This window comes from Uloborus diversus, chromosome 4 (genome assembly GCF_026930045.1).
Source record: "Uloborus diversus isolate 005 chromosome 4, Udiv.v.3.1, whole genome shotgun sequence".
Taxonomy (NCBI): Eukaryota; Metazoa; Arthropoda; class Arachnida; order Araneae; family Uloboridae; genus Uloborus; species Uloborus diversus.
Genome location: NC_072734.1, coordinates 55,343,152 through 55,357,690, shown reverse-complemented (window position 1 = coordinate 55,357,690; position 14,539 = coordinate 55,343,152). Strand labels below are relative to the sequence as shown.

General features: G+C 40.7%; 1 protein-coding gene across 1 annotated transcript in view; it reads left to right on the top strand.

Annotated features, from left to right (window-relative positions):
- LOC129219651 (C2 domain-containing protein 5-like) overlaps positions 1-14,539 on the top strand; it is a 155,925-nt gene that overhangs the window by 56,166 nt on the left and 85,220 nt on the right. The window contains exons 10-15 of the mRNA XM_054853925.1: positions 1,114-1,250; positions 4,203-4,279; positions 5,466-5,574; positions 11,328-11,442; positions 12,145-12,327; positions 13,629-13,733. Of these exons, the coding sequence (XP_054709900.1) occupies positions 1,114-1,250; positions 4,203-4,279; positions 5,466-5,574; positions 11,328-11,442; positions 12,145-12,327; positions 13,629-13,733 (726 nt within the window). The remainder of the gene's footprint in view (positions 1-1,113; positions 1,251-4,202; positions 4,280-5,465; positions 5,575-11,327; positions 11,443-12,144; positions 12,328-13,628; positions 13,734-14,539) is intronic.

Sequence of the window (14,539 nt, the reverse complement as noted above, 5' to 3'; positions counted from 1 at the left end):
TTAGCAGACGTAGGAAGAAAGCGACATTTAGCCCCAAGATGGCGGATGTGTTGCTACTTAACTAGGGCTTTAATGAGTATGACTCCCACAACATGAATGTTAAGGGCAGCATAGCAAAGTATGTGGAAGATTTTTTGATTCAACTTGTGTTTCTGTAGTCGTACCATGGAATTTCGTCATACTGTATTCTTAAACAAAATCAATGTTAACAGTGTCATAATATACTAAGAGGCTACTTATAGAGAACGGCAAACGGGGGATAATTCTTGAAGCGATCGTTGCTCCAGTCCCGTAAAGAAAGGTATTATTGTATTAACTTTTCGTCATCTTTTAGTAGTTAGGATTTTTTTCTCTTTTGATAGACATGGACAAAAAAGTCGGCTGTAGAATTTAAAAAAAAAAAAAAAAATCCTAGTTTAAACGCGGAAAATCTAGTTGCAAGTTAACTTCTTAGAACAGGATTTAGTACTGGAGGGAACAGGTTCTCAATCATTGGCTTTAGAATAGCTGAAGCTCCCAGTCACGTGATAAAGCTACACCGAATGATCGACTAGTTTTCCTTGCAACTACTAAAAGAAACACGATTTCTTCCAATTCTTTACTTTTAAACATATCACATGAGTTTGGATCCATGCTTTAAGATTAAAAGAATTTCTTTCTCTACCTTTCATCCCTTCTCGATGGTTAAAACCATTATTTTTAGGTTAAAAAACTAGTTATGCTCTTTCGGAAGGAACTTTTTTGATGAGTGCAGCATTTTACACATTTGACTTTCTTCATGGGAGGGGTTATAGCTCCTGTACCTTCCTTTCGTCACGCCAAAGGTAAATGATAATCGCGCATGAAAAAGCGTGTAAAGGTGAAGTAGGGCTCAAGGAAAGGCATTTCTTCCCTATGTGTCCGACTCTCCCGATTCCCCCGCAGGCAGTCTCCCACAAGGGTCGTCTCTTCCCGCCTCTTTCCCGTCTCTCGCTCCCGCTCTCCGTCTCCCGTCGAGGCCCGCCCCCGAGAAAAGGCGCGCCAATGCGGCTCCAAGCGGTTCGCCTCCTTCAAGGGCGCGACCTCGCAGGCAACGCAACTCAAGCGCATCTGCTCTGATCCCCTCTACCCCAGGTCCTCGCCCCTGGCCGAGGAGCAGCAGTCTGGATCGCCCTCCGAGAGGACTTCTTCCTGCCACTCTCCAGCCCGGCCCGCCCTCTCCTCCGCACACAGAAGGTCTTCGGATTCCGACCTCAGCAGCACGCCCAAAGGTGAGTTTCTTTGTTTTAATATAAAAAGGGGGGGGGGAAACGCGTCCAGTTGGGGCAACGTCGGTCGAAACGCCTACCGGTCTGCCCACGTTTGCTTTGGAGCCGGCAAGCTGCCAATTAAGACACTTTGAAGGGCAGTGGTCGCACACCGAAACCACCAATTTTAAATCTCCCCCCCCCCTTTGTATGAAGTTTAATCGCTTGAGGTAAGTTTAATCGGAAGTTCTGTCAACTTCCAGAGACACCAATATATGGCAGCAAAACAGAGTATCTTTTTCTGTTGACTCAATTTCCTGTTCAAATCATCCCAAGCTCTGAACTCAAAAATGGGATTTTCTTAAAGATTTTAAAATTTTCAATCAGTACCGAAACAGTACACTTTTTCTTCATTTTCTCTAAGGTTTTTCAATCGTAGTTTTTTGTAAAAGATTAAAATCCATTTTTGCAGCACGTTTTCTTTTTCCCCTGTCTTAAGTGGGAGTTGTAAACGAATGCAAACACCATCTCCGAGAGTTGTGAGAAATATTCGCATCCGAATTATAGTCATCCACTAACTTGTCAAAGGAATATAAAACTGAGTGGCGTAACAGCCCATGGGGTGTCGTGGCCTTCTATGCCCGTCTCAGTTTTCGTTACCGAGGTCTTTGGGTTTCAGCAGATGTTACGTTCTCATGTAAACAACCTTTACTTGACTAGAGATCATATAAAAATTTGGAGAGTGCTGATTTGCTGTCTCTCGTATAAACGTCATCCATCTCTTTTGCATGCTCTATTTATTGTTTCATTTGAAAACAAGATCTTCTGGGCTTTAGGCGAAGGATGGCATGGGGGAAGTAAAAACATTCAAACGTGAATTCAGAACTTCTAAAGGAACGAAATTTGTTCAAATACGTTGGACGGGGAAGAAAGCGTGGCAGTTACATTTGCGTTAGCTGGGCAATCAGGAGTACCACAACTATTACAAAGTGCCTAACTGAGTGAAGGTTAATCATATGCGCTCCGGTTAGATGGTCAGTGGGGCAAGAAACCCCATCTTCAGTTCCCGAGCACACTTGGTACTCATTTTATCAAACCACTGAAGGGATGAAAGGCTGAGTCGACCATACTGAAACCAGAGAATCAAACTCAGATCTGCAATGTGGAAGCGCGAAGGGCGGCCAATGGGCTTTGCTAAAGAATTCCCATGAGAATTGTAGCGGTTTCAGTTTGAAAGCAAACATATCGCTTCTATCCGGCAAAATGAAAAAATATAATTTGCCTCACCATTGTTGGCACTCTGGAGTGGAACGTAAAAGGAACAAAAATACATTACTCGTATAAAAGTGCGTTAGAGTAACGAAATTATCTTATTGTCTTCTAGTTTGTTGCAAACCAATGTACGAAAGAGTTTTACAGCAATCTCACCAATGGAGTTCTGAAGGAATATTTTCTAAACATCGATCAGTTTGCCCTAAATTTGGAGTCCCATTTATGGCACAGAATTAGACGAGATATCGTGAAATAGGCGCTAATTTGTGACATCGCTTCCGTTTTATGTCAAGATTTTACCTTTATCGTGCCAAAAGAAGTATAGATTCAAAAAAAAAAAAAAAAAAAAATGTCCCCTATGGCGGTTGAGGAGGAGGGAAAGAAACTGAAGAAAAAACTTGAAATACATACATGTTCGTACATATACACATACCTATCCATACATATATATATAAGAGGAAATAGGCTTGAATAAGTTAGTAGGCTGGAAGTGCTCTATTGGGGCTTGAGTTACGAGGAATTAATGCCTGAGAATGCTGTTACATATACAGGGTGTTCCGTTTTAACCTGCAAGACCTTTATTTTCGCAACCGTTATTCCTAGATGTATACTTGCAATTGCAAAAATGTTCAAAATCATATGCAGAGTTAAGATATTGAAAGTTTGAAGTAAAAATAAAAATAAGTTAAAAAATACAAAATTTAACTTTTCATAGGGCCCCCAGGTCCCCTAACTTATAGTTAGAGAAATAATCTTCATTGAAAAATAATTCCAACACAAAAAATTTGAAATTAGTACGACCAATATTCTTCGAGATACGAAGCGCAGCGTTTTGTGACTTACACAACTTTTCCCTCGCCGTCAATAATACCTTTTGGGGGGAAATATAGCGGTTAACAAGGGTTAAAAATTATATGTGTGCATAGAGTGTGGTTTTTCAAACTGTTCGAGGTTTTGCAGTCTGTGTTTGCGTATCACTGCGTAACATTTGCTCTAATTTTTGAATAGCAATGAAAAATACAAATACTTTGTTTTTTTATTTCTACAACTTGTCATTCCTCTGAAAGGGCGATAAGTTCCTATCTCATCCTCTGTATGGTCCCTTAAAACTTTGAACTGGAATATCTCCTTGAGTTTTGGTCGCACTAGTATCAAGTTTTTGGTGTCAGTAATAGTTTTCAAAGGAGATTATTTCTCTAAATATTAGTTAGGGGACCTAGAGCCGGTTGAAAAAGTTAAATTTTGTATTTTTTGACTCTTTTCAATTTTTGCTTCAAATTTTCAACATCTTAACTCTGCATTTGATTTTGAACATTTTTGCAACTGGAAGTATACATCTAGGACTAACGGTTGCGAAAAAAGAGGTCTTGCAGGTTAAAACGGAACACCCTGTATATCCTCATTTAAAATAAAATTATTAACAGTGTAATAAGTAAATATATACAATAATACTTATAATAAAAAGACGAAGACCGAAGGGTTTTCAAAGGAATTGCAGCGGGACCGAATGTTTTTTGTTGCCTGATGAATAAAATCAATAGTCATACTCATACCCCAATTGAAAGTGAAATATCAGTTTATCTAATGAACTAATCCAACAGATTACACGTTTTGGCTCTTCTTAACACAAATAATTTAATAAAATAGAATACTATGTTCTGTTGCTGGTAGAAGTTACCCACGTTGTGATCTGTTTTGTTACAGGTGGCGGTGTTTGTGACAACGGCGGAACCAAGTGCATCAAGAGACCCGCTGTTGCGCAGGAGAGCCTCAGTATGCTGGTGAAGTATCTTGACCTGTTCCTTGTGTCTTTTTGATCCTTTGCACTCCGTTTATTCATTAGAGCAGGGATTTCCTACCTTTTTCAACCCATTGAAAAAGAAAATTTCACTGGATCTTAATCTTTTATTTGTATTATTTATGTATTACACATAAAGTGTGTTTGGAGCAGAGGGGGCCGAAAGAAAAAAAAAACAAAACTTCTGTCTAACTTCAGATTACACCTGCAACCTTTCTTAATGGAGTGTCCGCTCAACCAACCCAACCAAAATATCAGCTGTGGTTGTTTAAACTTATGTGCAGGAGTAATATGCATCACAAGAGAGGGTTTTTCATCAGGGTTACGGAGTCGGAGTCGGACTGGTTTTGGGGTTGAGAAGTTGGAGTCTGAATCAGGCACCTAAGGTTTAAAATTCTGAGGATCGGAGTTATGCTAAGCTAGTCTAAGCTCCTCCTCTCTTGTGTTTTCATTAGTTTCTTTATTATGCTCTTCTTTGCCCGTGCTTTGCGCCGGTAGTTTTCGTAACACGCCAACCGTTCTAACGCCATTTTGTTTTTTATCCCCTTCTAGATTAGCGCTTGAAACTACCATTTCTTAAATTTTTGTGTGATTGAAAAGGCGGTCAAGTAGCCTAGAGTTTAAACTGGTAGACACAGCAGAGAATTATCTTCTTCGATTTACTTGTGCAGAAAAGGATTTTCGAATTTTAACTTACTTGCAGTGCAAGTATAGAAACAAGCTTAATATTGTAGTTGATTTGTTGCTATTCAAATGACCATGTTTTGACTAAGCTGGAGCCACAGTTGTGGGAACTTGATCAACAGATCCCATTGCCACTAATTATTTCATGAGACTTAAATAGAATAATACTTAAAGTTTTATATTGTGCATTAGCTTGTAATCCAAGTGCATTTTTTGCTCTCACGTGCGGTCTATAATCAAGAGCTTTTAGCAATCTATAACACTTTAACCTTTTGCCACGTATTAGTAAGTAGTTAGTCGGTAAATAAAGGTGGGGAGCCCTTGCAAATTAACAAAAATTTATCTGGTAGTGTATTTACTCATATTTAATTGCATTTTAAATAAATGTATTTCTTTGTTTTCCTTGGAGGATCTTGTGCACATATAGAGGAACCGCAACTGGTCCGGGTAATTACCAATGTTAATGAGTGAGCAATCTTTTGCAGGAATACCCGTTCTTGACGATGAGACAGTTTCCGCCGGGATTCGTGCAACACGTCGGAGGAGTGGTCTCAGCCCGTTCCGTCAAGCTGCTAGTGCAGATCAACAACCCAGGTGGGGAAAGATTTCTTACCTCTTTTTCGAAATCGAATACCTCCAAACTTATTGGCCGCCCGTAATTTCTCCTGGGACTTGAATTTGGTTCACGCTAAATCCTTAAATATGTAGATAAAGTTGTGTCTCCGAGGGATGGCGGATGAACAGGAAGCGGAAAAGAAACACTTGATCTGTGTTTTTATAAACAGGCGGGTCAGGTCTTTGCGTGGCTGCTACAGTCCTTTTCAGGACTTTCCCTCGTAGCTACCCCCTACTGAGAGCTTACTTTCTTACGACTTCACCGATTGATTTTTACGGAAACGACATGGCATCGACATCGACAACGGAATCTGGATCTGGATTTGATAACATTAGAGAACGGCACTCCGTTCAGGAAATCGTGGGAACTCCACAAATCACCGTCGCATACTCCTCATACATCCGACGCTCCACAACCTCGTGTCCTGACACGAGAGCAATGATTGAGGCCTACCTTGCTCGCGCCGAGCAGATGGAGCTCCATATGACGTCCAAGAATCATCTAGATGACTGGACGATAGCTAGAAACCGGATGCTCCTTCATCTCCTCGCCCGTGGTAAGCATGGCTTTCTTGTTCCCGTGGCAGAGCACGAGTTAATTCATACCTATGTCATTAACAATGACAATCTTGAAGCGTATTACACCCCCCCCCCACCTAATGGGGAGGTTATTCCCCCCATGGACACTCAGTCCAAAACTAAGAAAAAAGCGGCCAAAAGGCCACCTGACAATGACGGCTTTAGAAAGCCGAATAAGCATTCTAAACAACCTGTATTGGTCGCTCCCAAAGAGACCACAATAAACAATCAATTTGATGCCTTGAGGCAACCTGATAATGATGAAAATAATATGGAGCTTGAGCGAGCAGAGGCGACACCTGCTGCCCCCACTGCTGCAAGAAAGCCCCCCCCCCCCCCATTAGAGTTATGCTACCCATTTCGGACTATAAATCTTGGATTCAAAAACTAAAGGAAGCTTCTCAAGTTGAATTTAGAGTCAAAATTTCCAATGAATTCGCTAATTTCTATGTTGATTCTAGTGATCAACATAGACAACTTAACAAGTTCCTCTTGGAACAAAAAATCCCGCATTACGTTGCTCCGTATCGGGCCGAGGTTCCACTCAAAGTGGTGATAAAAGGCCTCCCCATTTTCACGGAGCGGGCGGACATTTCTACAGATATTGAAGCCCTTGGCTTTCAGGTGGTGCGAGTCTCGCAACTCACCAAGCGAGGAAATATCCCCATACCCATCTTCCAACTCCTTCTTAAGAAGACTGAAGGAGTGGAAGGTATTTACAAAATTGAGAGACTCTTGCACACAATCGTAAAGATTGAGGCATTCAAGAGGAGGAAGGGGCCTCCTCAGTGCCACACCTGCCAACGGCTGCACCACTCGTCCTACAATTGTAGGCTTCCCCCAAGGTGCGTTAAATGCGCCGGGGAACATCTCTCGTCTGAGTGTCCCCAAGGGAAGGAGAAGCTTCCAACCCCCCTTTGTTGCAACTGTGGAGGAAAGCACCCGGCTAATTATCGAGGATGCAAAATCTTCCAAAACAAGTCCGCTCAAAAACCAGTCGAAAATCCTGGTGGCATTAAAAGGGATCCGAAATCCCAACCTAAATTCAACAAGGCCAAGCCGGGCCTTAGCTACGCCAATGCGGCCACGGGCAAACAGCCCGAAGCCGTCGCCTCTACTAGCTCAACCAATGAGGGAGCTCCAGTGGCTCCTAAAGCCACACCCCCACCGGTGTCGGATAATGCCTTCTCCTTCTTTGATCTCATAAAAGAGGTCAAAGAAATTTTCGCAAATCCTGACATCATGCAATATATTAATATAATCAGGAACATTATTCCTGAAATTAAGAAGGCACCCACCGGGTGGGATAAGATATTTATTATTTTTGAGGCCCTAACTCAGGCCAATAATGCTAGTTTTTCTGCCTGATGGGTTTTCGCCTTTTTTGCTGGAACTCAAATGGTCTCCGTACCAGGGTCCCTGACCTCAATTACTTCCTTGTAGATCAATATCCTGACGTTTTAGCCATTTCCGAAACCAAATTTGGCCAGGGGATGGCTGACCCCGTCTTTGACGGTTACGACTTCTATCGTAACGATAGGCAGGTGTTGCGCCCACGCACTGTTAGGGGAAACCCTTATGCTGCAGGTGGAACAGCTATTTTAATTAAAAATAATATCCCCCATCACTACATTAATACACCGACTCTGGGAGCCGTTGAAGCCACAATTATTAAAATAAACTCAGATGTCGTTTGCCCAGTCACAATTGTCTCCATTTACATACCCCCCAATAGGCGAAACAGAGAAACAAGCGCTGGAAGAAGAGATATTGAGAGGGATCTACGGAAACTTCTCGCACTCGATTCCAACGTTATCATATGTGGAGACTTTAACGCTAAACATACCCTTTGGAACTGCTACGTTAACAACTCCATTGGCAACATTATACACAGATTGGCGAATCGCCTGGATATAATGATAGCAGCTCCCCCTACACCTACACGATCAGACATCTACGGGACTAGTGTAATTGATTTCGGATTAATTAAGGGTTTCCCTTATAGGTTCGAGGTAACGTCGCTTGCGATGTTAAACTCGGACCACAATCCGGTAAAATTCATTTTTCTCGTAGATCGCCTGGTTTCACCACAGACACGCAGACTCATCCCTGATTGGAGGAAATTCACCTCCGATCTAATCTCCACACACCTTGACTACGCAGACATTACCTCGGGGATGCAACTTGATAATGCTGTTTCCCACCTCAATAATACTATAACTGCTGCCCTTGAAAAAAACTCAAGGCATATTGCAACCGAAAATTGTCGTCATCGACTACCTGAAAATATTGTTAAACTTATTAAAACTCGCAACCATGCGAGAAAAATTTTTCAAAGGACAAGAGATCCTGCTGACAAAAATATCTACAATAATGCTTGCAGCCAACTCCGAACTCAATTTCGCAAACATAAAAACGAATCTTGGAACACATATCTATCCTCTCTATCCCCAGACAACTGCTCCATCTGGAAAGCTGTCGAAAGGCTAAGGGAGAATAGAACTTACATTCCGCCCATTGAAGGCCAGGCAGGGATTGCATACTCAGATGCTGAAAAAGCTGAGATCTTTGCAGATCATTTTCAGCGTCAATTCACCAATAATGACATACATCACAGACCAACAGAACAAGCAGTTGACTCTACGATACATAACCTCCTTACAAGCCCATTCGCAAACACACACAAGGTATACCCCTCTGATATCTTAGAATATGTCAAAAAAGCCAAAGTCAAAAAAAGCCCGGGCATTGACGGCATTACAAACACTATTCTCAAGAAACTACCCATACGCACAATCTTCTCACTCACAACTTTAATTAATCACTCACTCAATTTAGGATATTTCCCAGCTCCTTGGAAAATCGCAGTGGTTACAACTATACACAAACCAAAGAAACCGGTCGAAAAAGCTGAAAGCTACCGACCGATCAGTCTTTTGCCTGTGTTTTCCAAGGTTGCTGAGTATTGCATCTCTATGCACCTACACAAGTGGATTAGCCACCACAACATAATTCCACCAGAACAATTTGGTTTCCGAGCCAAACACTCCACCACCCATCAATTACTACGGCTCGTAGAATCCATTAAAACAGCACAAAACAATCACAAACGCTCAATAGCCCTCTTTCTTGACATTGCTAAGGCTTTTGACAGAGTGTGGATACCTGGACTCATACACAAACTTGTACACCTTGGGGCCCCCCCAGCACTCGTACAAATCATAACGTCCTATCTCACGAATAGGCACTTTGTCGTTCGTATCAAAAACACTACTTCCACAAGGAGACCCATATGCAGTGGAGTCCCGCAAGGGAGCATATTGGGTCCCCTACTTTACAATATTTATACGAGCGACATCCCACGACTCTCTAACACAGAACTCTACACTTTTGCTGATGACACGGCAATCCTAGCCCACAACGACGATTTGGCCGAGGCCCTAAACACACTACAAAACCACCTACATTCACTGGAGCTCTGGCTACGCAAGTGGAAAATTCAAACCAGCCCTGAAAAATGCCTAGCTATGCATTTTTTCGACCCAGCACCTGCAAGTAACCTCGTCTTAGACGGCAAAGCCGTCTCTTGGGGGGGAAATTATAAATACTTGGGGGTAAATATTGATTATAGACTCCTTTTTAAAACTCATATTATTAATATCCAACATGAATTCACCCAAAAAAAAAAATGATCCTCCAACCATTGATTGATAGGAGATCAATACTCTCAATAGACAACAAACTATTGATCTACAAGGCGTATTTGAGGCCAAAACTCACCTATGCTTGCCCCGTCTGGGGAAGCACAACTTCAGTAAGCAATCTCCATAAAATTACAGTCCAACAAAATAAAGCTCTTCGCGATATTGTTAATGCACCCTGGTACATTCGTAACGAAGCTATTCACAGAGAGCTGGGTATACACCGGCTACCATTCTACATTTCGAAACTCAGTCGAAATTTTTATTCCAAATTACACACCGTCAATAATGATTTATTGGACGCAATTGAGTCCTATGACCACAGCGACCCAGCTAACAGGCGAAGACCGAGGGCAATTCTTGCCATCAATACCCCTTTTTAATTTTCTTTTTTGTTTTGCCATTTTTCCATAGTCACCCATAATAGTTACCCAATTTTTTCTATGTGGAAAGGAAATTCTCCTCCCCCTAATATACTAGCACGCCAACCATCTTAGGACCGGTTCGCCGTTCCTATGCTAGTATTGGCAGTCCTGTACTATCTTAGGACTGGCAGTCTCCCTCCCCTGCCCGGAAATTGGCAAATTAATATTTTTATTAATATACCGATAGATGTGTAGGGGTGCTCTGCCATTCGGGAAACACGGGCGAGTCAAGTACTACGATGCTTTCCTCTAACGCCACCTGACCCGACCTTTATTGATGCAATTCTACAGGACCGAGGCGAACGCGGAGAAAAGTGCTCTCTGTTGACGCCTCGGCTTCCCATCTTAGACTGACCCCCATTCTCACGCGGGATTTCGCCACCAGGGTGGGAGGAGCCATCCTCTCCTCTGATTGGCCTATCCATTCACTTCCTATTATTTTTCACTTTTAAATTTTTTAGTCGTTTTTAATTTTTTAAACTTCCTATTAGACATTTTTATACAGGGAATTTAGGAGCTCCAAGCTCCAGGCGTTCCATAATAAGACATATGTTCATGTTCATCTCTCCGTAGCATAGCTATACTGTAGCTCAGGTGACAGCAAAAAAGCGCGGTGGATTCAAAAACGCAATATCACCGAGGTCAATAAAAAATAGCGATTCACTTTACATTCTACTAAATGCTGAATAGATGTGTCTAGTGTGGTGTTAGTTTACTAGTTGGCGAATTATTTGGTGAACCTTTTTCATGCTATTTATTTTGCTTGTTTTTTATTATTAGATTATTTTGCTTTTTAATGGCGTAGATTAGTTATTTGACAGATTATTTTTCCTTTCAGTGGAACTTTTAACAATTTATTTTCTTCAAAAGTCCATTGAAATGACCAAGTAATGTAACAATTGCAATACATGCATAGTTTCTACGTAAGTGGGACCAAATATCGCGGCAATAAATAAAATGAAAAATCATTGCCATGATTGAAAAGCGCCGATTGTCTTGAAGTACCGAAGTAATTTTTTCGTTGTAGATGAACCCGAGACACGTGATGCGTGGTGGACAGAACTACGGAAGGAGGTGCGCTCCCATATCCGGGCCCTGGGGTGCAACGTCGTCTTGGGATACATGGAGACTACCAACATCAGGTGAGTTAGTTTCTATGCTGTTTTCGTTGTGCAATTTTATGAAAATCTAACAAAATCACCAAGCCCGTTATTTCGAATTTTTCCGAAAGGGCGGGGGGGGGGGGGCAAAGAATGCATACTCAGTACAAATTTTATCGGTAAACAACAACAAATTATGCCCATTTATATGCAAAAACACCATTTTTTCTAAGCTAGTTGGTCAATTGACCCCCTCTCGTACAGTCTAAATGATAGGCATGAAAATCATGCAAGGCGGAGACCAAATGTTTGTTTTCTGATTGCAAATAAAACTTGGCCGTAGGAAGCTTAGTAGTTACGGCAGAGGTTCGAGATCGTGTTTGATGCCCGAAAATATAAAAACTGCATCGAGTACAAGCAAAGACCTGAAAAAATATGTGGTCGTCGGTAGCTAAGAAAGAAAACGGCCATCGTAATGACCTCGAAAATGGCCATCTCTTTCACTGCACAGAAAAGCGCGAACGCTCGACAAGCAAAGTGCATCTGTATTTTGAGACATGATTGGCCAACATGGCAGATAATAAGTTTCCACTGGGATTGGTAATGTCCTGAAACTTCGCTGTGGTAATTCAAGCTTTGTATCGTTGAAAACACAGATCCAAAACGCCTGATGCGTCAGCTCATTTATATAGTGGCCGTATCCAGCTTCTGTTGGTAAACTAAAAGTGTTTGTTCTGATTGCAGTGACGATATTTGCGTGCTGTCTGCATCCGGCACTGCAGCTGTGCTCAGCAGCTCGGAGCAAGATGTGGGGCTGTCCTCCAGCCTTCAGCCCCGGCCGAGCCTTGTCATTGAACACGAGAAGGCCCCCAAAGAGCGGACCTCCAAGGGAGACATACATGCTACCACCCAGGGAAAGCACGAATGGTAAGGAAATTGAAGATTGACAAAACTTCAGCTATGATTGGAAGTCGTGGCGTGCTCCGCATTTAAAAAATGTAATGTTAATGTTTTTTTTTCTGAAGAAGGTGAAATGGATTTACTATTACATAGTTAGAGTTCAGAAAAAAAGTCTTTATACTTTTTTCGGGATGAGTTTAGAAAAAATTAAATCCAGAAAAAAATACAAATTAAAGGTTTTTTTCAAAACTGCATAAAAAATACAAAAAGCGCTCTGTCTGCTAAAAACTTTTTTTTTCATCATTCTTAAAAATAAATTTCCTACATCAATACAGAAAATATTTTCTGGCGCAATTGGTTCGGGGTCTTTGCTGTAAAAAGTACAAAAAACTGCTAAAAACCGCAAAAAAGATTGAATATTCTTTTTTCTAATTAAAATATCAAGGTAAATTACAGCCTATAGCCTTCCTCAATAAATGGACTATTCAACACAAAAAAACATTTTTAATTCGAACCAGTAGTTCCTGAGATTATTAACGCTATCAAACAAGCAAACGCTTCAGCTTTATGTTATTAGTATAGATTAATAAGAAAAATGAAAACGTGTGTATTCATTAATCTGTAATAAAACGTATATCTCGATTTTTTTTACAAATATTTTTTGGCATCGTTTAGTATTTTCTCTGAAAAAGTACCCTCGAGATTTGCTTAATAGCTGACTCGAACCTACGCCCACTGAATCGCGAAGCCCGCAGTTTCAGGTCGAGCCACCCTGGCTACGCATATTCTTCGTTCCAAGCATTTTATATTATAATATCAATTTTCCCGTTTCCGTAACATTCACTCGTATTAGTCATAACGTGATGTTATATAGCCTGTAGCTTTCCTCAATGAATGGACTATTCAACACAAAAAGAATGTTTCAATTCGAAATAGTAGTTCCTGAGATTAGCGGGTTCAAACAAACTCTACTACTTTATATTATTAGTATAGATAAAAATTATACTCACCAGCATATTATTTTATAGAAAAAGGTCGAGTTCAAAAAATAACAACTGCTGCCTCTGAAATCGCGAATTGCCATTTTTAGTTCGTTTGAAATTTTTAGATGCAAAATACGGCTAACAATCATTACCTTTACACACTATGGGCATCCCTGCTGAACATTATTATCAATAAAATGACGTATTCGTGTGTCCCTAGTATGAGTGGTAGGTATTCATGTGAAAAAGGTTTTTTTTCTTTTCTTTTTTAACTGTACAAGAAGAATGTATTCATTAAAAAAGATTTGAGTATGTTTTGACGAGGTTACGTGTCTCCTTTTGTAGGGGAGAAGATCACGTGAAATCCCCTGGATGCCGAATCTGCCACATTCCCTACTCGGAATCAAGCGTCCCTTTCCCCACCAACCTGGTACGATGTCACGTGTGCCGGTGAGTGTTCAATTTGCATGAAGGCAATCTTTTATTGCGTCAGAACCTTGATTATCCAAACCACTCGGTTAAGCAAAGTTCATCTTTTAAACACTTTTCTTTTTCTAATTTTTAATTTCTGCACTGCATTTAGATATGACTCTTGCGGTCTCGAACGCATATAAAATTTCAATATATTTAGTTTTTTTAGATAGCAACAGAAAACATGGAAAAGGCATAAAAATTAAGAATTGCTTTTGTCATGACTTGATACTCTTTTTTATGTATGCAATGTTGCAACTGTTTCTCGGAAACCAATTTCTGAATATTTGGCACCAGATTTTTAGCTATTTTTCTATTCGCCAACATCTAAGTATCTAAATGGCTTAAAAAAAAAAAATTAAAAAAAACAGAAAACTCAGCATTAAAGAAGTGGAGAAGTGATTTTATACCGCCGAAATACGGGCGGATGTTGCTGGCCGGCTGTCGAGGATGTTTTTGTGGTAAGATTTTAAGGTCCTAAAAATACAGTCGACTCCCGCTACAGCGCGGTTCAACTTACGCGACGAATTTTTCACGAGTAACGAATTTTAGCGAATTCCTCGTCAACAGCACGATTTTTTTTTTTTTTTTTTTTTTTTGAATGAAGTATCGGCTTCGTTATTGGCTTCTAAATATTGATTTCAGGAATGTTATTACATCCTTTTATTAGCATCACTGATAGCGAAAGCTCTCACATCAAACTAGTTTACACATTTCGCGTTGTCACACCATCAAATAACTACTCATCATCTTTCATTTATTTTTTATTTTTTTTCATTCTAACT